General features: G+C 43.7%; 1 protein-coding gene across 3 annotated transcripts in view; it reads left to right on the forward strand.

Moving 5' to 3' along the window:
• The window catches only part of adgra1b (adhesion G protein-coupled receptor A1b), a 131,276-nt gene that overhangs the window by 101,037 nt on the left and 4,669 nt on the right, over positions 1 to 25,570 (forward strand). For all 3 annotated transcript variants that reach the window (XM_029254380.1, XM_029254378.1, XM_029254379.1), the window contains 3 exons: positions 12,898 to 13,025; positions 15,694 to 15,817; positions 20,059 to 20,204. In XM_029254380.1, coding sequence (XP_029110213.1) covers positions 12,898 to 13,025; positions 15,694 to 15,817; positions 20,059 to 20,204 — 398 coding nt within the window. The remainder of the gene's footprint in view (positions 1 to 12,897; positions 13,026 to 15,693; positions 15,818 to 20,058; positions 20,205 to 25,570) is intronic.

A 25,570-nucleotide genomic window follows, 5' to 3' on the forward strand; every position in this document is an offset into this window, starting at 1 on the left:
CTCGTTTCCTTCTGCCCTGGAACGGAACTAAACAGCAGCAGCAATAATAATAATAATAATCAAAATAATAATAATAATACATCTGTGCACTTGCCATGGACTCACATCGGTGGGGCTCAACACAGTGGAGATGTGTGGTTATTACTATCATTTTTCTAGAAGGACATAGATGGGCATGTGTATTTGTACATACAGTATTACTCTGTGTCACTGTCACACAATGATGACGAAGTAGACGAGGGACTTGGTCCAAATGCGGACATTTATAGAGAATATGTGGGGTATTGGTGGTGTAAATGAGAAAGGGGGCTTTATTGTGGCTGGGGTCTGGATTGGGGCTGTTCTTTTCTGTGGAGGGCTAATCTGAAGGTGAGATTGAGTGGCAAAGCACGGGGTGAAGTTGGGGAGCAGGAGCGAGGAGCGGGGAAGGAGGAGCGGGTCATGATTGTAGTGGGGGCGTTAGTCTCAGTGAGATTCCATGAGCTGAATGTGTGGTGCAGCTCCCTTTATACCTGCCCTTTACTTCATGCAGGCGTGTAAACCTGACCTGCTGGGGCGTGACAGTCGCCAAGTTATCCCTCTTTCGTCGCATAAATGTGTGATTAAGTACAAATGTAATAGGTAAGGTAATAAGGAGCATTTCCTGAACAGTAATTTGTAGCTTCAATTTACACTGCTAAAGAAATACAGAGCGATTAGTTAAACTAAAGCTATGGTGTTCTGCAGAAGGACTTTTATTTGATTATATGGTGAACAAACCTGTGACCTTGGTGTTTTCAGCACCAAATAAAACATTGTTTTTTTCCCCAGCAATGACACTGAAATCAGAACTGATCTCAACACTTAATATAATTTTCTTTCTTCCTCACACTGACAGTATTTTTAAATTTGTTATTGTTGCATACAGATGGTTTGGTTTTAACCCATTATTTGTTAGATTATGTCTCCAGTGAGCAGATTTAACAGAAAAATCAAAAACAGAATAGTGTACTCCTAGCTGCTGAATTTTGATACACTTGCTGTATTATGCAGGTATTGTCTGGAAAACAATTGCCTGCCCATTTGTGCAACTTTTCAGTGTTCTATAAATATATGCAAAAATAAATAGGACATTTATGACAGCATCCAGTCATATGGTAGAATGTTGCTTCTTAGTCAATGTCACCATACTGCTGAGGCTTACAACTGTTCCAGGGACAAGGCTGAGCAGATGGTCACTCATTGACATCACAGTAGAGCAGAGGAAATACTTGAAGTGCTCTCTACAGAGCTGTCAGATTTAAATAGTCACTTAATATCAGCTTTTTGCTACATTTGGTGTTTTATGTCAGTCTCCATAATTGCCCAGTTTTGTGCAGTTTGTAAAAGGAACATTTGTATTTTCCTATTAGTCAGTTTCCAAAACAATTGCCATGGCTGCTGAAGTGTTCAGTCCTGTAGTAGAACATTTGAAATTCAGATGTGAAAAAGAGTGGTGCAGTATAACTCCACTGTAACTGTTTGTATGGTGTGTGAATATACCCTTATAAAAAAATTACTGCTTGGACTTTTAATATCATTTGGCAGCAAGAAACTTACCTGTGACCTCAGTTTTGGCAGCTTAAGTCCTCTTGTTATAGTTTTAATGCATTCATTTAAGCTGACAATTTTCTCCAAACCTACTATTTACATATATATATATATATATATACACACACACACATTTTCAGAACCGCTTGTCCCATACAGGGTCACGGGGAACCGCAGCCTACCCGGCAACACAGGGCGTAAGGCCAGAGGGGGAGGGAACACACCCAGGACGGGACGCCAGTCCATCGCAAGGCACCCCAAGCGGGACTCGAACCCCAGACCTACCGGAAAGCAGGACTGTGGTCCAACCCACTGCGCCACCGCACCCCCCTATATATATATATATATATATATATATGTATAAAATAATGTGAGATGTCTGAGTCTGAGTTGGGCACTGACAGGACCTTCACCTGGCTGACAAGAGGACAAACCCCTTTGTCACCTACACATTATTTTTTCCAGCCGCTGTCCAGCTCTCTGAAAACCTTTCTGCAAAGTTTGCATTATGCACATACCATTTACGTGCGGTACGATATTAGTTCTCTGTGGCAAAATACAGTTGAGAAACAGGTACACGGGATCGTCTTTGTTGTACAGTAATCTCTGTAGATGGCAAAGGACAGAACTGCTCAACCTGGTTTCTTCTGTTCTTTTTTGCCCATTCTGATTGGGGAGGGGTTTGCAGCCTTGTATGGTATTTGAGAGGCACCGATGTTTTTATGAGCCAAACTGAACTAAAACAAGCAATCAGCAGCTGTGTTTACAGGTTATGTGTTTCTGCTTGATAAGTGTGGGGGGGGGTCATACAAAGTAATGAAGAGATGTTAAAAAAAACTCATTGGCCTTATTGCCTGTGGAATTGTTTCCCAGAATCCACCCCGCTGTTTCTTTCACATTATCTGCTGCCAGGCTGAAAGTTGAAGATATAATTATCATCATTGCTAGGAAGCCTCAGGGGGCGAGAGGTCAGCACTGCTATTGTGCTTGATGTGATATTAGACTCTTTTAATGGCAATGTAGTCTCTGGAGCATGCGTTTGTCTGTTTGAATAACCTTTGGGATGCACAAAAAAGGCATCATTACCGCATACACAGTGTGAAGAATACAGCAGGAGCACCTTGACCTTTGACCTTTGGGTCCTCTTATTAGTGCTCTGTGTATCATCCAGGTATCTTCGACTTAATTCTCATGTGTCTCATTTGTCCCTCTCCCGCAATACTTAAATAGGAGGATTTTTTTTTGAGAACTCCTCTGAATTATGCAAATATTTGATGAGGTGATGTCTCTCTGTGCTTCCTTGGCAGCAAACAAGATATTTGGAGTCCCGAGGATAGGATGGCTGTGCTGTGCTGTGCTGTGCTGCTGTTGTCCATTAAATCCTCTTTGATCTTCTTACGCGCCACAGGACCATACATGCTATTTTCCTTCTGGTTAGCTGAATTATATTCTGCAACATCTTACTCTGTGACTTACTCCTGATCTGTATGTATGCCCTGAGCTACTTCCACACGATGGTACGTCGTCAAACAACTTTACAGGGCAAATGTTTCTGGGAGTTATCCGTTGTCCTTTAATGTCTGCCAGAAGGTTATTATTATGTTTTAGGAGTCTTGGCAGCCACAACAGTAATAACAGGGTAGAAGTGTTACGAAAATGCCTTTAGGTGCTCTTGTTGGTCAACAAAATCTGCCATGAGTGCAGATAGCTGGCAGGTAGATATCGCAGACAGTCCAGGGTCCTCCAGCGGGCCGAAAAACATAAAAAAACCTGTTAAAGTCCTTTTGCCTTGTCAGTGGCACTTTTCTCTCGGGCCTTTTTAGCCGTCCTTTAAAGAACTGAGTCTATGTCCCACACAGCTAGAAAAAAGGCTCCTGATAAACCCAACACTGAGAGGAACTGTTCTGCTGCAGCTCCAATTCTTATAACTCAGCAAGAAAAACAAGCAATACACATAAAATATAATTAAAATAATTTTCAGTGATTGAGGCATGCAATAAATTACACTCATGTAAAGTATTTCATGTTTGAGGTATGTTCATACATAAAACACAACTTAAGAGTATTTGAAATGAGCAAGAATTGCTGTAAAAGAAAAGACAAAACTGCTAACCGTGTTATTTTGTCTTTTTTTTCCTTTTTCTTTTTTTTTTTTTAACTAAGCATAGAGTTTCCAGTAAGCATTTGCAATAGGGCTCCTTATTTTAGCAACTTTGTGCCGATTTAAACCGGCTGCGTCAGGTGTGGCGATGAAATGACTGCCTGATCAAACTAAAAGCCTGTTCAAGTAAATCAGACAGGCACTGAGAGTCTGCATTCTTAAAAGTAAGTTGTGTGACATCAGTTTCTGTAGCTTTTAAAGACCATACAAGAATTGTTTGTGCACACACACACACACACACTTTCTGAACCGCTTGTCCCATACGGGGTCGCGGGGAACCGGAGCCTAACCCGGCAGCACAGGGCGTAAGGCCGGAGGGGGAGGGGACACACCCAGGACGGGACGCCAGTCCGTCGCAAGGCACCCCAAGCGGGATTCAAACCCCAGACCCACCGGAGAGCAGAACCCGGTCCAACCCACTATGCCGCCGCGCCCCCGAATTGTTTGCAAAAAGTGAAAAATACTTTCCGCTCTGCAGCTGGTCCCAAAATGAGAAATGACCCCCCCCATGTTATTTTCTTCTGCCGAACTCGGCTTGTGGTTGCATACCGCTCTCGAGCGATTAACACTGCAGAACGTCTTTATTTATTGACTCATTGTTCTGAGACTCTCCTCCCAGTCCCAAGAGGTGCTATGTGAGAGTAGCACACCTCTATGTTCCAGACATTTCTAGAAGAGTCGAAGAGCGTTTGTGTCACTGCTTGGATTTTTGAATTTTGTGGTTTAACTTCAAAGCCTTTGCAATTCCACACAAATCCGGTTTAGCTGGATGAGAAATGCAGACTTGTGTCAAAGAGGGGAACCTGGTTAGAGAAATTTGCCTTGCTCTCCAGATTGTGTGCAACTTTGTAAAACTAGAGAACATGACAGCTGTGCCAGAATGAGCACTCAAAGGGCACACAGTGTGTGTGTGTGTGTGTGTATGTGTGTGTGTGTGTGTGTGTGTAAGTGAAACCACTTCATATTGCTTTTTGATATTGGTTACTATCTCACTAGATGGCCAAAGGATTTGCACCCCATTACCTGCAAGATACATTCTGTACCTCAGCTAGAGCACAGTGTTCTTCTACCTGTGGTGGTGTGTTCTGAGCGCTGCACTTTTGTTGACTTTAAAGTTGTACATTTTTTTGGAGGATAGTGTCTGCTGAATGAATAAAGGTAAATATTGCGTTGGTCATGATCATATGGCATGTCCGCAGACCAGAGTATCAGAAAGGCAATAGAGCAGTGGGGCAGAGACACTGAGGGCAGTCAGTACCGTGCAGGGAGAGGTGTGTCGCAGTGTAGAAGAAGCATAATTCTTCTCATTTCATCAGCCTCAAATGTACAGTTCTCTATGTCAGTGTAATGCATGCGCATGCACACACACACACACACACACACACACACACACACACACACAAACCTGCATGCACTTAAGCTTCCATATCCACATATATATGTATGAAAGAATAAATGCAAATAAATGTAAAAGCAAACATGCACACAGAAACATGCAGGTATACACACTAAAAACAGGAATGCATGCATGCAAATGCACACTCAGTGTTGCTTGGTGTGTACACACAAATATATTCTGTGCACTGGCAATGTTTTATAGAAATAAGAAATGGTGCTCATAATGTAAAAATGTTTCTACCGAGAGAGAGAAAAAATTGTTTGAGAAAATCTTTGAACCATAAATACCGTTCACTTCCTGGTATTTTGGAGAGATTTTATGTTGCTTTTTATAGTTTTGATGATATAACCAACTGCATGTGCAAGCTACATTGTACACTTGAAAATCAAACTCAAGTATAAGTGGATCTTAAGGCCACACAAAAGCCTGGTGGCTGAAACAAGCATGGATACACAGCATGTAAATACAGCAGATGAGAACTGATGTGTGTGTTTTCTCTGTGGCCAGGGGAATCATTATAGCAACACACAGTTGTCTGGCATTATTCACAAAATATTCATGTACAGGAATTGCAGTCCATTTCTTTACCATGCAGACCGGGATTTACCTATGTCCAGAGCAGGATTTGTTGTCCTTTATGCATCTTTCATATTCCGCAACAGCTTGAGCTGGGTTTGGAGACGTGATTTGAGAGTGTTTCGGAGATGCACCTTGCCCAAGGCTACTGCATCATCCATCCCCCTTCCCAAGACACTTTCAGATTTCTCTTTGACCCACACATGCAAGTTGCACAATGAGCCTGTAAGATGTCCCCATCTCCTGTAAGACTGCTGAGTGGCCCAAATCCAGGGCACCCGTCTTTTTTATTACATGTGCTACACAAGAGAGAGGATGTGACATCTCTCGGCACTGTGAGCAGCTTTGGACACGCAATCAATATATATATATAGATAAATTAATAGTGTGTATACTGGACGTGTATACATGTGCTAAGTATATAAAAATACATTTATAGTTAGTTGCATGTGGTATGGCTGTCTTTCTTCATTAGTTACGAATAAACATATTTAATTGTTAATACTATTTTTAGCTGACCCCTTTCTCAGAGGCAGTTTACAACATTGAGTAAAGTGTGTGAAGCTACTTATGGTGATTTACTTGTTTGTACAGCTGACTAATTTTTACAGGAGAAATTCAGGGTAAGATCAAGGGTTGTAAAGCAGGAGCAAGAATTGAAGCCCAGGAGTCTGGATTACAAGGCAGTAGTGCTAACCACTATGGTGCCTGTTGGTAGAGTGTAATTTATAATATGCATGTGTGGGTATATGTTATATACTGTGTGTATAATTTCACATATATACAGAGTGACACAAATACCATTCACTGTATCAAGATTTAATTTACATTGTGACTCATTTTTGAAACCAACTGTGGGCCATATGAGCCACACACAGAGAGGTTATTTGCCTTCTTCAAACACTGCTAGCTTCCTGCCTCCTGGGTGAATTCAGATATTGTAATGCTGTATAAGATCTAAAAACAAATTTCTGTATCTTAGACAAACTGCAACTCTAAATTCAGCTCCTTAACCTTGTCTAGGATCACAGGAAACACCATTTGCTTACAACACAGTAGTTTATAGACCCAGGACAAGCTCAAAATTGATTAATCTTATTTTATTAAGCAAAGATGGCATGTACTAGATATACCGAATAAATCTGCGTTGTGAAAATTCAATATTTCACAAAATATGACAGATTTCCACTGTACTTTTAAAAACCCATTTTGTTGAGTCCAAGTGAATAAAATGCAGATTTCTGCATCATTTCAGTTTTTACGCATTTTGGATTTTGCGATTTCTTTCTAACTGTAACAGTACCCCCAAACACAACCTGAAAAAAAGTATTTTAGACCTCTTGGATGGATCTGTTTTTCTGCTGCACACAAAACAGCCAGTACTAGTTTATATCCCAAATGGAATTATTGCACTGTTAAACGGGGTCTCTTTAAAGCACAGCAGCCTACATTTGTGTATAAATAAAACAGAGGGTCGTGCAGCGCTGTGAGCTTCCTGAGGGATGAAGCTTTGCGCTCTCATGCCTTTGGAGAATAATCACAGTACCTAAACAAGGAGACTGTCTGCTCTTGTCTTGCAGTCTGAGACATACTTGCAATGCAAAAACAGAGCATATGTCTACTCCAATAAATTATTATCCCCTGCCATCGCAAATCACGGTCAATACAAGTACATTCTCAAAATCTATGGCTGCCTTAGGTATGTTTTTGAATATTGTCTAAATGAAATTGCTTGAGCCTTAAGCGTCTGTGTATGTGTGTCACTGGTGTGTGTGTGTGTGTGTGTGTGTGTGCGTGTGCGCGTGTGTGTGTGTGTGTGTGTGTGTGTGTGTGTGTGCGTGTGCGCGTGTGTGTGTGCGTGTGCGCGTGTGCGCGTGTGTGTGTGTGTGTGTGTGTGTGTGTGTGTGTGTGTGTGTGTACGCGCTTGTGGAGAGGATTGTATGGCACATAGATGAATAAGTGTAACGTCAGTGTTTCTCTTGCAGATTGTACAGAAGTGACACTTGAAAAGCCACCTCGAACGCAAAAGCTTTGAATAAGCACTCACTTTGCCACAAAATGTCATGATTGTTTGCACACTGCTGCTTCTTGAACAGGTTTAATCCCTGCCCCTAAAAAGTATAACTCTCTTAATTTGTCCTCGGTGCAAGCGCATATATGCTGCGTAGAACTGTTTTCGTGCACAGAAGTGGACGGAGCCGCTCCTGCTTTTACAGTGCTATTCAAAATCATGACCGCTTGATAGGGCATCTCATTGACCAAGAACTCTTTACAGCTATACTTTGAAAGCCTGCCAAGGGCTTTTCAGCTGTGCACTGGTACATTTGTCATAGTTTGGAAGAAATCCCAGTGTGTGTGGAGATGGGTATTTACTGCTTTTATTAGTTGCCTGCAATGTTCTTTCTCTGCCTTTGAATGTGATGCGCAGTTAGTATAGTGGATCAGATGGGATCCGGACCAAGGCACGAACACTGCGCAAGCCGGCTTCGTAAGAGAAACGGCTTTAATTAACATGACTTCTGCGCTTCAGTAAAGGGAAGGGGTAGCTGGGTTACATTAAATTTACACGATAGACACAGGGAGGTGAAAGGCCACCAATAAAAACCTGTTCTGAAAGCAGCTGAGAGAATAATGAAGTATAGTCACAAATTCCAAGGTGCCTGAAATATTGTCCAGGCTAAGTATGAGAACACAATGTGATGCCTCCAATGTGGCTCACGCTGTATCGACCAATCAGCTCTGGTTATTATGTCAACGTCTTGTCACCTTAGGAGCTTGAGCTTCCGTTGCTGCATCCCATATTTAGTAGTAATGACTTCCTGGCTCTTGACTTATACTTGCCATTGGCAGAATGACCGACAAACCAATTCTAATGGAGGAATGAGGGGCCTGTCACCTCCCACAGCTAATTTGTCATATTTTTTAAACAGCAGCACAACTCAAAGTACTTATTACCATTTCAAACAAAATGTCTTCTGTATGAGTAAGGTGCCTGACGGTCATACTGTTTAACTAGTTAACTAATCAATTATTAGAAAAGAAAAAAGAGCAGGTTAAAGGTTAGTTTAGCATACAGTTTATAAAAATGTCGAAGTACTTAATGAAACCCTTGTTAGCGTCATAACATATGCAAATATAACAAGCCTTTTGAAGCCTTTAGAGAGAAAGGCAAAGCAGATAAATAATTTATCTGTCCTGTGCATACTAATTGTTATTTGCATTATAATAAGTCATGTGAGATGGCTAAGTTACAATAATAATAATAACAACACTGGGAGGGGGATGTTACCATGTTTTGAGGACTGTCTATTTTCAGGGTGGTAACTAGAGCTTCTAGAGATCAAGTACTTACTTTTCTTATGCCTACTACCCCTCTTGGGGCATAGGCCATCAACAAGGGCTCCCCAGGCATCAGAGATCAAGTACAGTGTGTTTATTGTTATTATTAGCAATTATTTAACAGGTGCCTTTGTCGGCACAATTCTCAACATTAAATTTATGCACTAAGCTGCTTAAAATTGTTTGGCCATTTATACAGCTGCGTAATTTTTACTTGAGCAGTTCAGGGTAAATACCTTGATCGAGGGTACTGCAACAGGGGTGAGGATGTGAACCAATATTTTTCGACTAGAAGAGGACAGCTCTAACCACTACACGCAAATTTTGTGATCACAAGCAAAATACAGTGAGGGATAACAGAAACAGAGCCGTGCAGTTCTGCTCATATAAGTCCTTATCCGAGAAGCCTATAGAGGCTTGAATTTTAGGGCTGTGTGGAGGGAGCGAGGCGCGGGGTGGGGAGTGATACAGCTGCACAGCAAGACGTATCGTCAGTATCTGCTATTCACGACAAAGAGGCTGACAAGCAGGTATTAATATGCAGCATTTGTTAATGCTTGTCTCTCTTTTTTGACTGCAAAGCCCCAGCTGCGGTAGGCCAGGGTTGAAGGTGTTGGGCCAGCCATGGGACACACAACTTTGCACGGTGCTCTCCCTGGTGCTGACCGGGTTGTCTGCGCTCCTGAAAACCTTGTGCTCGGAGAGCTATGGTCCTTCTCTGTCCTTGGTGCTGATCCGGTTGATGCATCCCTGTCCGTGGTCCTGAAATGGGTGGCACGCTTTATTCTTCTCATGTGTCAGCCTACTGGTTTGGACTCATCTCTTGGTGCCTCATTAACAGATGGGATCTTCCTTTATACAAGTTCTTCAAGCTAAATTCAGGCTACTTTTCATCTGAAAGTATGCTAATTAAAGAGCACACCAGAGACTGTATTATTGATCACACATTTGTTTGCAGTTGTGCCTAGGAGCAGGGAATGGAAGAGTCCCTCTTTAAACTCACAGTGGATGGTGCATGCTGAGCTCAGATTCACTGGAAGGTGCTGCATACTTACCCTTTACACACACAGTGGGGTTCAGCATAATTTCTCAGGGGTCACTGTGAGATACGTCCTAATTACTGTAGAGTTATTGCATACGTAATTGCTGTTATTAAAATATAATTACTTTAGGGTAGAAGTGCTCATAGTGGTGATCACAATCCAGAAATGTATGTGACATAGTATACAGTATATAGATGAGCTATGTCACAGTTCCAAAATATATCAACTCATTGGTGTCAGTTTCTTTCTTCTCTCCTTTTCATTGAAATGGGCGGCACAGTGACACAGCACCTGGGTGGTGCGGGAGGACATGGGTTCGATCCCCACTCAGTGTCGGTTGCATGTTCTCCCCGTGTCTGCATGGGTTTCCTCCACATGCTCTGATTTCCTCCCACAGTCCAAAGACATGCTGTTCAGGTTCACCCATAGTGTGTGAGTGACAGAGAGAGCGTGCATGTTCCACTGATGTATGGATGAGTGACCCATTGTATGCAGTGTAAGTCACTGCGGTGAATAAGGTGTGTGGGCTGATAACACTACATAGAGTTCATTGGAAGTCACTTTGGAGAAAAGTGTCTGCTAAATCAATAAATGTAAATGAAACACCAAAAACTAATATGAGCAGTCTCATACTATTGTAACTTCGGGAGCAACTGGATAACTTACCTGAAATTTACATTGTGGGTGTGTCTTGCGAGGACTAAGCAGTGAGCAGTGCCTCTTGAGCAATGATAATACTTAAAAGCTAAGCAGTTAATTTAGCTCATCTTGACATCTAGAACAAAAAGGTGATGAAGCAGGATCAAGCGAAGCTGAAAAGAAAGTAAAAATTCTCCACTTCTATAGCAGAAAAGCAGTTTTTTTCATAATGCCCAAAACTAAATGTGTGTCTCTGATCTTTCAGAATAATTACTTCATAATAATAGTCGGTCTATTTTTGCAATATATTAACATAAAAATCCCAAGCACTGCAGTATTACTCTGCATGAACATGAAAATTCTATTGGATGATGGATTTCATTGAGCTGGCCATTGAAAACAGTACATCTCAAGCTTCAAAAATGTTGGCATTGCAGCTTTAAGATGTCCCATGATTGCTTATGTCTCCATTGCACAATAATGCAGAACATAAATACACAAGAGATTCTGTAAGAATCTCTGAGAGGGCATGTCAGATTCTATAGGTAAAGCACACTCCCACTGGTCACTAAATGTGTGTAGGGTAATAACATACATTCTTCCCTCATGTCCAGACATCATTTTTTTCTGGAAAAATGTTTGCTAGGCAGGGTCCAGATGCCGAAGAAACTGTTTTAAATACGTCTTAGAAATTTCTTAATCTGTTCTCAGACTAACACGCTTTCTTGAAAAAAATGACACCAGAAACTTTTGCTGAGATGTACGTTACTCTTTTATTATTGTTTTATATTAACACATTAATGTTTTATATTAACTGACAGACTGAGTCCAAATAAATATGAATGGAGTCTTTATAATGGAATGAGCGGTGCAAATTCTTAAAGTTAATTTAAGTGAATTTCTTTACAGCAAGTGTTTGTGTTATGGTTGGTCGTTCTCTGAAATTCCCGATAGATTTGTCAGTTTGACTTTTTTGAGTTGGGGTATTCCTGCGACTACATCTTTGACTCTCAACATTGAACGGTGTCCCGTGTTAAGAATACAACAACTCCATGAGAGTTGAGGAGAAAAGGCATGTCCCAGGACCTCAGGCCAGCCCTCTGCATAGTCCAGTTGCTAAGCTGTCAAACTGTAGGCCCATTAGCCATAGCCCTGCTTGACCACTGTGGACAATTATTCTCTTTTGGGCAGCAGAAGCTCCTTGGGCTTTGCATGCCGAACTGGAGGAGGTGCAGCGCCGGAAGCCCTCCCTCCATCCCCAGTTGTCCTACCGCACGCATCCCCAGCGGCCCTCCGAACGCAAGAGCACTTTAGACGTGGTCTGTCGTACCCTTGGGTGCTTTGTTACCGACTCGGTCAGGCTGAGGAACCGAACACGGGGTGGACCCCACACCCACAGCAGGGTGCTGTGGAGGAGAGCCACTGCGAACATGGGGATGCAGTGGCCTCCAGAGGAAAGTCTCTCTCTTGCTGTGCTCAGTGAAACTGTCTTCATTCGTCAGTCTCCTCATGTACACTCATTGACTTCTCTGTCCTCCGTTCTCCTTCTTCTCCCACATGTGTCTCAGAAACACTTTACAGCATTTTCTGTTTTGGGTCTGAGGGGCTGTTTTGTGAACTCTAACATCCTCTGACATAGAATGACCCTCCTCTGTATGTTTTTTGTGGGTCTTGTGGGTTTTTCTTGCCGAAGAGACACTGATTAATGCAGATTTTGTCACACTGTTAAAAGACTGTGACAGCTCAGTAGCAAATGATGTGTGATAGGGAAGTTTGAAACATGGAGGTGCTTATCAAGTTTCTCGGGCCCTTTTCTAGCACATTAAATATGGCGGAAAACTTTTGTCAAAGTATACTTTATGTATATGTATGTTTACAGATTTTTACTGCACTGCTTAGAAACATGGAACAATCGTGCCACAAGACACTTTCTTTTAACAGTGTAAACGATTTATGTGCACCTGTGTGTGTGCGTCTGAGTGTGTGCGCGTGTGCATCCAAGTGCCCCTGTGAATAATACATGAACACAGCTTTACTGCCTTGTCTTTCCGTGTTTGTTGGTGACACCAAGTTTGAAGCCAAGACGCTGTGTGTCCCGTGTCGGCCTGTGCTGTGCGACCCATCGTCCGGCGTCTAAAGCGGGCCTCTGTGTGTTTTTCTCTCCCCCCCAGGATCTGAAGAAGGTGCTGTCTTTCCCCCCCTACCCCGGGGAATTTCTGCACCCGGTTGTGTACGCCTGCACGGCTGTCATGTTGTTGTGCCTGTTCGCATCCATCATCACCTACATCGTGCACCACAGGTAAAGCCCCAGGCATGAATACACTTCTCTGTGTGGCCGCCGCACGTTGCCGGCTGAAGCGAGCATGCTGTGCTGTTCCCCTATCTGCTGTCGTGTGCAGCGACAGTGCTGGGATCTCTGAATCACTTGTTAGGTGCAGCATTGATGGGAGATCACTCATTCCTCGATTTCTTTACCAATTTGCTGCCTTTGCTTTTCACAACAACATTTTATCTTATTAGTATATGCTTAATACACATTTACAGTTTTGGAGCAATCTCAACATCTGTATTTTGAATTGCCATATTTACATGCTGCCCGCAGACAGAAATGAAAAAGCTCAGCTAGCGCTGGATGAAGACATAAGTATTTGCAAGCACTGACTGAAATCACGAAAAACTTCTGAGAGCTCATTGCCACATCGTTAATCTGGAATTTCGTACACCTATGATAGTCTACTTATGTGCATTTTATTTTGCTGTTTGTGGCTGGATGTTGTATGATGCTGTATTTCACATCAGGATGTATACCACCAAGTATTGTAAAAAGCGGAAGAGTAATAAACTTTATGACATTTAATAAAATGCTATATTTATTGTGTTTCATGGCACTAGCAGTAGGGTAATCTTGGACAGGAATGGTAGTGCAGATATGGGGTTCTTACTGCAAACACCTGGGGTAAGGATATCTATCCTGGCTTCCACATTATAGTGGCATAAAATCTTTTTCTCCTTCTCTCTCCCTCTCTCTCTATCTTTCTATATTTGTTATTGAGATATGGTACAATACTCAGGTCACTTCAGGGGTGACTGAGACAAGCCGGAACCCATACATTTTACGTTACAATCCAAGAGCCTATCCACCAGAGCACACATTAGTTCATGTTACAGTTTGGCCTTTGATACAGTAATATATTGTCGTACTTTGGAAGAATTCATACATATTGAAAGTTATGTTAAAAAACATTAGACTATTAATTTTACAGAATAATTATCAATAGAATGCTTTGACAGTGGCACAAATGGAACACCGGGGGCCCTTGCTGTATGATGGTCGACCAAGTGTATGTTATAGCAAAATTACGTACGGTGGGACAATGTAAGAAATAGTGAAAAATGTCATTAAACTGGACCAAGTGTCATTAATTTCCCCAAATTTAGCTCTAAATGTTCCTATTGCAATACTCATAAATTGCAGATATTTCGGACAAATTGTCATCGTTATTTTTAAACATTTTAGAATTAAAAGCCGAAGTAACAAAGAGGCAACAACAAGAATGAAAACAAAGATGCTGCTGTGCTGTAAAAGATACATACTGGTACAGTATTTTCATCAAAAACTCCTTTTCTAATAATTATAACAACAACAACAATAATAGTAATAATATTTTTTAATTAAATACAAGATGCAAATTTTTTAATTAAATATAGAAATGTTTATTTCTGTGTCTTTTCACTTTCTATTTGGAGTTGAAATGCATTCCTCTGATGGTCTTGAAGTGTGTTCTCTGAGTTAAAGGCTCTGAAAGTGAGACATGCTCACAACAAAATAACAAAGAGCCTGTGAAACAGTGCATCGCAGGTTACCATATAGCGGGGACCCTCTGTGCCAGCGGAAGTTAGTGTGTAAACAGTGCTGCGGTGCACCAATCCAGAGACATGCTGTCAAAACCTCTTTTCAGCAGTTCCACGACTGTTTCACAAGCCACAGGTCGGGACTGAAGTCTCCATTGTTGCTTTTTGTTGTTGCCGTCTCTGCACGTCGGTGCCGAAAACAAGGCTATGAGTGAGCGGAGCCGTGCCGTACCCTGAGTAGGAGGGAAGCTGAGGAAGCGCAGTCTGCCGAGGCGCTCCGTCTTATTGTGTTGACTTCAGTGTGACTCATAAAGATCTGCATTTCTTTGGTCCCATTTTGCATGCTTTTTGTTTTTTGCTGTTGTTTATATATTGTTCGTGAAGTGTTCCAGAACTTAGAGCGTTCTTCTTTCTTTTTGGCATTCCATAGGTAAATGAAATTGTGCTCTTGAATTGCACAGCACAGGGTATAGCTGCGTGACATGTGACTCCATTGACAAGAGCCTGAAAGAGTCTTTGGTCGTGACGAGTCCTCGTACCGTGCAGCTCTGCCTCCTATGAATTGCACGCCCTCATTTTCAGCGGGACGTGTGAGCACGGCTGGATGTCATGAGCACCGTGACTCCTTCGTGTTTCTTTTTCTTTACCTGCTGCTTTGTTGTGCACAGGTTGAGATTTACATTTGTAAAATGTATTCAGTTGGATAGTCACTGGAGCAATTTGAGTTAATGGCCTTGTTCAAATGAACAAATGAGGAATCCACCTGGGATGTAGACCTACGCACATGGTAACACATTTTTTCCCTTCCAGGTAATACACTTTGCCCTTTTAACTAGCAATAATTAAGTGCTGCAAGAAAATGCTGTGGAAGCAGTTCTTTTAAGAACATGGATAATTAATGTTTATCGCAGTGGCACTGACATTATTGTTTTGTAGCAATAACACAGTCGGCCATTGCAGCCTTCCTGCACTTTTGTCTTGTTATGTCCTTTTTGGTCCAGTAGCAGTAGATGTGGTGTGTGTGTGTGTGTGTGTGTGTGTGTGTGCGCGCGCACATAATCCTTCATTTGGCAAATGTGCATTAATTTAGCGTATTTTTCTGTTCCCTTTGGCAGCACAATCCGGATTAGCAGAAAGGGGTGGCATATGCTCCTCAACTTTTGTTTCCATACGGCCCTGACCTTTGCCGTGTTTGCCGGGGGCATCAATCGAATCAAATATCCAATCATCTGTCAAGCGGTAAGTATAGCAAGTCCTTTACTCCAAATGTCCCTATTTACTACACTTTTACCCAAAGTGATTTTATACATGTTCATGTTCAGTCCAGATCTGTAGCTGTTTAACTGACTACTTCTGGAGCGTGAGCCTGAACGTTAAGGTTACCAGTGGATGGTCCCGACCACTTTCTTACGGGCCCTCCCTAATGCTTTTGAGCTGGAGCGCGGGCGCGAGGTGTCTGGTGGGGAGCCCTGAGCAGCATGCCAAATGCTTGTGGCGTGGCTATGATGCCTTGGTGCCCCGCACCGCTCCACGTAGCTTCTCAAGTGACAGTGAGGCCCAAAGCCCCGCACCACCGAGGATGCTAATAAGTGGGACTTTGCAGCCTGATGAATGCATTAGTGGCCTGTGCCGATTAGCCTGTGGAGAGGTTGCACGTGACCGGTCGTGCTGGCCCTGCGCTCGTCCCCTACAACGTCCATCCCAGGGGGCCCTTCTACAAAGCCACTGTCACTTCAGTTTGCATTTGTTTGATGTCTGCAGGATGTGCAGCTCCAGCACTGAGCCTTTTACTGGCCATTCAGCCTTCTCTGGCACCTGCGCCGGAACCACGCGGTAGGGCACCGAGAAGGCCTCCCAGGGCGAAACCTCACATGCTGTCTGCAAAAGCTGTATTGATCTGAGACCCTGGCAGAACCACTTTTGTGGCCGGCACATACATGAAAGGACTTCCCAACTTTATGCCAGTCTGCAGCAGATCTTTGAATGTCCCAGGTATGGCACTCTGGATCAGTAGGTAGCGCTGGTGCCTCACTGGTCTTGGGCTGTGCTTCTGGACATCGGTTTGAATTCACTTTGGTCGTTGTAGGATTTCCATTTTCTCCCTGTAAATGTGTCCTTTTCCTTTGGATGTTCCGGTTCCAGCAGTCCAAAGACACGTTTCAGGTGAATTGCAGACTTTCAATCGCCCATTGTGTGTGTGTGTGTGTGTGTGTGTGTGTGTGTGTATGTGTGTGTGTTACATTGCTTTGCAAATGAGTGAATGACTGTAGGGAGTTTAGTTCAGTGTCTCTAACACTGTAAGTCACCTTGGATAAAGGTGTCGGCTACATGCTCCATAGTGATCGTGGTACGTCGCTTTGGAGAAGAGCGTCTGCTAAGCGAATGAACGTGAATGTAAAGGTACAGGATGGCGCACACTGTCCAGTCGTGGCTCTTTCTGTTTCACCGGGGATGATGATGATGCGTTTGTAAGGAATGAGGTCTCGGCGTATTGTTGTGAGGAAAACAGGACGCCGGTGTTGCTGCTGCAGCACAAAGCAAGGAGAGGGCATGAGGGGGAGCGGTGTGCACTGGGAGGGGGGGGCTGTTGTCGGACCTGTGGGACCTTCGCGTAGCCTGTGGAACTGCTCTCTAACCTGTTGTGTGTCACGTAGTGCAGCTCTGCACAGGGAACACGTCTCCACAGCATCCTCCTACTTGACGCTTTCTGTCTTTGGTTTGTGTGGAAAATGAGCGATTACACAGGTGCTGTGGTGCTGAAGACGGAGGCGTTGCCGAGTGGCGCAGGCAAACGTGTCACACGTGCTCCTCTTGTGATCACCAGTTAGCCTAGTTAGCCCTTTGACGCCACTGTCATTGTCTGCGCTCTGAATTCCTGTCTCCCGGCACCTAAAATTGTACCTCTATGCCGCCATAAATGCTGTTATTACTTCACAAATGCCTGGGCGTTTCCGTGATAGTATGCTATTGTGTCACTCACGCCTTCAGTGATGGCTGGCAGTGAATTCAGGCGACCTGTGGGTCATTCCTGTGGTATCACCTGCCTGCCTTTTCAGGGACGCTTCATTTTATTATTCATTTAGCTCGTCATTTTCTTCAGAGCCATTTACCATCTTAGGTTTGTATACTGAGCTGCTTACCACCATTTACCGATTTATTGAACTGGGTAGTTTTTACAGCGTCAGTTCAGAGTAAGTACCTTGATCAAGGGCACTGCAGCAGGGGCAAAATTAACTCCTGGGGCCGTTGACTGCAAGGCGACAGCGCTAATTGCTGCGCCATCTGCTGGCCCAGATGTGTCATGACCGTCCACACATACAGAGGAACACTGAGCATGAAGATAGAGTCAAACTACGACGCAGAGGCTCGTTCGCTGAGAAGAGAATCGCGGCGATCATCACAGAGACGTGCTCACGTCCACAGAATGGAGTGTCGATCCTGCCGTCAGAGGTACGAATATAACATTGCACCTCCAGCCACCTCACACGCAAACAGGAGTGTGCTAAATGCACAGTGTGTGAGCAAAACATTTAATAAACACTTAGTTTCGCAATGAATCCTTTGCACATGGAATAGCGGACGAATTCTGGAATTTTCTGCAGTGTTCCTGACTTCCCAATGTATCTCATTCGCTTGCATATCAGTTCTGGCTGCTCCGACAGCATGGTAGCCAGTCATGCGTCGAGCCCGGAATAATGATGCAGCCGTTCTTCGAAGCGTCTTTTAGGAAGTTCCGAACGCCCCCCCAACCGCACCCCCCCTTCCCAAATCAGAGATGCAGAGCGGCACTCCTGCGGAACTGCACTGCGCCACCTCGGCTGGCAGGGAAACTTCAAGGACTTTCAAACCATCGGCAGTGAAGGCTTTCATCACACGCCTCTCCCCCTCCACCTCCCCGCACACTCCACGCACTTTTCATGCATAACTGCACGCACAGAAACTCGCTGTCACCTTCGAGCAGCTCCGCCGGGGAGATCAAAGCTGGTATCGGGCCAAACAATGAAGCCATCCGCTAATCGCGGCAACAACACAAATCTGCATTCATACACCCAGATCCTCATACACTCCTAAATATGGGCCCTGCTGCTCTCGTGTGACGTCACGGTCTTCCGAACAGGACTAGACGTTCACTGGTCACTTTCATAGGCTCCTCCATCTCTCAGGACCCCCGCCCTTCTATATACAGGTGGTCCTCCACCTACAATGGGGTTCCGTTCCGATGATCTCGTGCACCGTAGGGATGATCGCGTAAAGGCTGTGCTCGCTCGCTCTCATCACACTCAGCCTTGTGGTCCAACCCTGCTTCACAGAGGCCCCTCAGTTCCAGCTGGACCCCACACTGATCTTGCACTTCCTTATTTTGTGGTGACGAACTGGTCTCTCAAAAAAAGTGTTGCAAAGAATCAGTTTAAATTATGTTTTGAATATCATTTATGACCATTAACAGCAATGAATGCGTATCGCTGAAGGGAGAGAGAGGCTTCACTTTATATTAATTTTTGTTCAGAATTATGAAGGACTTTATCGGGTACAGATGTGTGTGTCCTTTACATTCCGTGTGCTCCTTCAGCGCCGGTGTGGTCACGCTTTTGCTTCTCATATTTCTTTCTTAATATATTGCAGAAAACAATGAATAGATAAATTAAAGACACAAATGAGTGGCAAATTCAATTAAACGTGCTCTTTCACAGTGATTGCCAAGGGCCTCGTGGAGAAAGGTGCAATTTAGGAGCAACTGATCTACTGAGCTATGAAAATTAGGCACAAAGCACTTACTCCTTGTTCTCGTTTCAGTGTAGAACCTTCTGGTGTTTTCTGCTGGTACAGGAGCAGTGTGTGTCTGTACTTTACTCCTGATTGTACTTTTAAAGGGAAAGTGTGTGTGTGTTCAACACTTCACTCCTTTTTCTGCATTTATAGGCTCTAAAACTAGTTATAGTTGTACCTGGCCAGGAGGTGGCGTAGTGGTTAGAACTGGCTCCTTGCACCCCATGGTCCCTGGTTCAAAGTCTTCTTTCCTCATGCTCTAGCACCCTTGAGCAAGGAATTTATGTGAAAATACTACAGTAAAAATTGCCCTGCTGTTGAAATGGGTAAAAGTAGAGAAAAGTGTCGGCTAAATAAGTATAATGTACCTTTTATATCGTTCTCGTTACTGGGGCCATCCGTGTCGGTCATCTCGCTCAAAGAGGGCTACAGTAAGGTCCCTCAGGGGATTCGAACCCGACACTTTAGACGAACGTTGTGTGTGTTTTCACATCATTAAACCACCTGATATTCTGTGCTTATTACATAAAGCATCCTGAGGTATTGCTTTATTTAGTCCCCCGAGTGTGTGTGTCTGTGTGTGTGTGTGTGTGTGTGTGTGTACATGTTCACATGTGTGAACCAGTGAGAATTCCTCTGTGTTTGTGTGTGTGCTGTATGTTCTTGTACAATTTCCTGAATGTGTAACAGAGTGTTTTTTCCCTTTGTTACAGGTGGGCATAGTGCTGCACTACTCCTCGCTCTCCACGATGTTGTGGTTGGGCGTCTCTGCGAGGAACATCTACAAACAGGTGGCCAAGGTGCCCCAACAGGCACAGGATGGAGACCCGCCCCAAAACCCCAGGCAGCCCATGCTCAGGTGTGTACATCTGTCTCAGTGGTGCAGTGTGAAAGGTCCCTGTAGCGCAGCATGACTCATGTCTTTCTCATCTGCGCCCTCAGCGTGTGTGTGTGTGTGTGTGGAACAAGGCGATGCACAGACAGATGTATGACTTTTCATTTAGTATGGTGACAACAAACATCAGCTGTTACCCCCTGGCTGCTGTTGTTGTTGCGTTTTCTTACTGACACTCAAAAGGCCTAAAAGTGGCGAGGTGTGTTACAGACACTCTCCGACCATGCCGTTCTTGTCTGCCTCACAATGGCCGTTTCGTCACACATTATCCAGTTATATTTGGGTTATGTATGTTATATATGTAATTATATATGTTTTTACATTAAAAATAAATGGTAGGTCTTACAGATCTTTAATTAAAGGTCTTTGAAACTGAAATTCTATGGAGGCTCTTGTTCAAATCATTGTCTTCCTTTTTCACTGAGATTTGTCCTGGAATTCAAGTTAAAGTGGCATTTTATTTTTGAGGAGGGACAGGGGCTGATCACTTGCCCCTCACACCGAAATGTCCCCGTTTAGTTTTATAAAAAAGGCCTTGATTTCTTTCCTTACTTCACTTTGTTAGTGTTTCGCACACACCCTTGATGCACTGTAAAGATAATTCTGTTACAGGAAGGGTATTGGCAGAAGAAACATGTTTTTTTGTCGATCCCACTTGATAATTCATCCCAGCTGAGTTAAATTCAGTTTACCCAGTGCTAAGAGATCCCTCAGACAGCTTTCTTTTTCAACGCTCTCTTTGTTCATTTCTCCCATCTTCTTAAGTCTGAACCAGAAGCTGATCCTCCTACGTCTTAAGGCTGTTTTTAATGCGGTAGATTCCTGGACTGTTGCTTTATCTTTCAGTTTAGTTTGCTTTGCAATTCAGCAACAATGAATAATGAGATTTTTTTCCCCCCCTCATTTGAATAGTAAAATTAAATTTCCAGTTCATGTTATTTCAGCAGCCAGGGATTAGAGTTTTTGAGTTGAATATTAAGAGTTCCATTATGGTTAAACCGGCCATATAAGTAATTAGGTTGCATCCAACGCATTTTTATTTTTACTTTTTAAGCAGCAAAAGCCTGCAGTGTGTTTGCGAAAAGGAGTCTTCGCAATTAAAATAGTAGTTCTTCTATTGGAGGGAGCAGAGGACATAAGACGCCCCCTGCTGGCACAGTCTTACACATCACAGGGACAGCATGTCAATCGACTTCGCCTGTTTCGATGAAGGAAATGACCCATGGGCACTGGGCATATCGTCATTCTTACTGTCAGTGGTGCCCTCATCGTCGTCATTGTCACTGTCATCCTCCTCCTCTCTACAGATGTTATCGTGCTCACATCCTGTCACAGCAGACCAAGGAATTCACCACATTGTCATCGCAGTCGTCTCCATGTCGACCGCTACACTCATTGTCCTCCATGGTTTCAGCACTCAGCCCTGGTGATTCGTGGTCCTTGTTATGAATTATGAATTTATATCCTGCCTCTAATGAAATGATTGTTGCGTTTTGTTGTGCCACATTGTGCCACTCAACGTGGTACAGTAAGATGCTGATCTACGTGTGCTTCAGAACGCACGAGTGTGTGTAGACAGGATAGGTTGTTAGGCTGTTACTTTTCATGTATAATGGCATAATGAGGGTTTCTCTCATTACATTTTGTGAAATGGGTATGGTTGGGTGCACTGCTGAATTAATGGAGAACATGCACTCTAAATGTCTGAGGGTAAAGACTAAAGCTGCTCCATGATAGAGTAATGAAACACATCGCTCAGATGCAGACTGTGTATTCAATCTGCAGGTAATATAAGAATAAGGAGTACAGTACATTTACAGAACAGTACAGTACAGCGATCTCAGTGCATTAACTTTTATGGTTCTGACCTGCCGAGCTTTTAAAGCAAATTCTTCCAGTCATTCACTCATTTATAGAACCTTTCTTTCGTTGTTTCTTCTTCTATCCCCGTTTTGCTGAAATTTTTACTATATGCGAAAGAGCTCTGCTAAATGTTGAGACATTGTAGGTTATTATTGGGTATCAGACTAACAAATAAGTTCTGTTTTAAAATCTTTAAAAATGCACACGTACACCCTCAAACCGCTGTGCCTTAGGGGTCCACAATGCATACTATATTGAATTTATAATCTCCTGGCGAAAGAACTTTTCACATTCATAGTTTTCACACACACACACACACATTTTCAGAACCGCTTGTCCCATACGGGGTCACGGGGAACCGGAGCCTAACCCGGCAACACAGGGCGTAAGGCCGGAGGGGGAGGGGACACACCCAGGACGGGACGCCAGTCCGTCACAAGGCACCCCAAGCGGGACTCGAACCCCAGACCCACCGGAGAGCAGGACTGCGGTCCAACCCACTGCGCCACCGCACCCCCTCATAGTTTTCAGCCACTTGAAATTAGTGGTTCACTAATTTCTCATCATCAAGATAAAGTTTCTTTACGAAAATGTAAGATTACTTCCCAGCAATCAAAATGCATATTTAATGCAATTAATATTGATAGGTTAATTAATAAGTAATACTAACATGTGGTTAATAAGCCTGGCCACACAAAAAAAAACGGTTCTCAAATATTTCACCAAAAGTGAACTTGTTGTCTAGTCCAGGGTGCCGGTGGACTGAAATGTACCTCATAAGCACAGGGTATGAGACACTACATGGTACAGGACAGAGATGTTTTCATATTTTAGCTCACAGTCAACTCAACGAAACAAGCTCACCGGCTGTTATTTTGCAGGACATTTACATTTATATTCATTCACTTAGCAGATGCTTTTCTCCAAAGCGACTTACAATGGATACTATGTAGCGTTATCGGTCCACACACCTTATCCACCGCGGTGACTTACACTGCTAGATACATTACTTACACTGGGTCACTCATCCATACATCAGTGGAACACACACACACTATGGGGGAACCTGAACACCATGTCTTTGGAGTGTGGGAGGGAACCAGAGCACCTGGAGGAAACCCATGCAGACGAAATGCAAGCTCCCCACAGACTGAGCGGGCGTTGAACCCACGTCTTTTTGCACCACCCAGGCACTGTGAGGCAGCAGCGCTACTCACTGTGCCAGCGTGCCACCTAAAAAAAGAAAAAGAAGTAACACAATTATTTACCCATTCATATAGCAGGGAAATTTTTTTACAGGAGCCATTTAGGGTAGGTACCTTGTTCATAGGTATTACAACTAGAGGTGAGATTCAAACCTGTGACTTCTGGGTCCTAAGGCAGCTGTCCTAACCACTGTACCACCAGCTGTAGGGCGCATAGAGCTATTGTTTGAGGTGCTGTGTGGCCTCGATAACAAGTGCCTGATGCTAGATGCTCTTAATTTAGTCTGCAAGATTAAGACTTTTTTTATATTACTTTAAGGACATTCATGGCGTGCGTGTGTGTGTGCGTGCGTGCGCGCGCATGTGGCCCTGGCAGCCCCTCATGTTGTCCCTCACCAGTCACTGTTTCTCTAATGAATTCATGAATAAAAAGTGACACACACTTTGAGCCCATCCTCAGTCCTGCTCCATGACAGAAACCACTGTATCACAGTGATTTAAATGACTGAGTTAATCACTGACATGTTTATATCTAAAAGGACTCAAAGGACCACGATGTGTACCCTCATTCCAGCCAGTACCTTTGATCAGCGCATTTTTTAACACAAATATGTGTATTATTCATAAGAAAGTTATGGTGTGGAGCTCCTTACAATTACTGAAACATTGATACAGGTGGATAATTTCTACTGTATAAATTCAGGTTAAATTAAGTATTTCTTGTCTCCCGCAAGTCGATACTAAATTCCTGCCATTTTAAAGTCTTCTTTCACGTGAATCAATGCTATAAAATGCTGAATGTGTGACTGTAAGAAAGGTGTAGTACAGCGCTCAAGTAAGAGCTGTTGGAAACAGTGTAGCCGATGTAGATTTCAGGGTTTACACACAGGCTTGAGAGGTTTTGCTTTGAATTTTGTATTTTTAGTGTAAAATGCAATGTGAAAGTACCCAGTTTCCTTCAGCCAAACAAAATGATTTTCAAAACCACCACAGATTATTGCTCTTCGACCTCAATACACCTCCAGTTTATCCTGACAGTCCTTACCAAGTACATTATGTACATAATTTAGCTTAATAATAATAATGTTAATGCTCATTAATCATATATTGGACATAGCTATACAGCCCAGCACCTGAGAAGTGCCAAACAGTCCTGTGTGAATATTTGCCCATTTTCCCGTATGTACTGTTTTCATTTCCTGCACTTTTGCTCCGTTGCCACTTTGTTTCGGTAATTACACTTTTTTTTTCTGCTGCAGTTTCTCAGCTCTGATGGTTTGATGCCATTTCTATTGTCTCTCGCTGCTGCTGTTTTTTGCTCACTCCATGTGTTGCAGTCGTTTAAGAGCATCATTGCTGGGCTCGACACTTTTCATCGCCAGCGCAAGGTACTGCGCCACTGCTCTTCGGATCGCGGCCAATCCAGATAATTCCATTTCGGGAAATCGTTGGGCAAAGCTTGTTACGGAGACACAATGGGATGTACGCAAAACTAAAGCTATAAACCCTCGATGTGTTCTGTCTCATCTCTGCTAAAGCGCACGTGTGGCCATGTCAGCAGCTCTTCTCTTCACTTAGGCCTCCTGTGATAGGACACGCGTGTGCAACTCGCTATGATTTACTTTTCTTTCCCCTTAATTTCTTTATTTTGCGTTTCTTCACCGCCGTCGACAGTCCTGATGCTCTTACCGCCTTCGCTGGTCCTCGACGCTGACACGCTTCCTGCTCCAGCGGCACCGCGGGCCCCTAGAGGACGCGCGTCTCGCAGCCACATTCCAGGCTGCCAACAGGGGCTCCTCTGCAGGGAACCTTGGAGAGGTCCTGCTCATTATCTCCACGCCGCACGTTTGAAACGAGATAACGCGGCGCTCTGACAGGCGATGGCGCCGAGTGCCGATACGCCGCAATTGACTCTAGTGACAAATCAATTCCGATCGCCGTGGGATGTGGCGTGAGCGGCCCACCTGTGGCAGCCCTGCGGCGCAGCGGCCTCCCGGCAGCACCTTATTGCTCCTGAGGAATTCTCTCCGCTTAGAGACTCACTTGCAGGAGTTTAACTTGGCTCGGCACCTCGTTACTCTTTCAAATATGTACATTTTGAAAGCTTCGCTCAAAAACGGTCTTTTTCGAACAATGCCACGGCTCCAACAAGGCAGAAAGCCAGTTTTTGGGCAATTTCTTCTGCAGTTGTGCTTCAGTGCTGCGGAGTGCAGTGTGATGTTGTTGTCTTTTTTTTTTTTTTCTACCAGCAGCCCTGTGTGT

Source organism: Scleropages formosus, chromosome 8 (genome assembly GCF_900964775.1).
Source record: "Scleropages formosus chromosome 8, fSclFor1.1, whole genome shotgun sequence".
Taxonomy (NCBI): Eukaryota; Metazoa; Chordata; class Actinopteri; order Osteoglossiformes; family Osteoglossidae; genus Scleropages; species Scleropages formosus.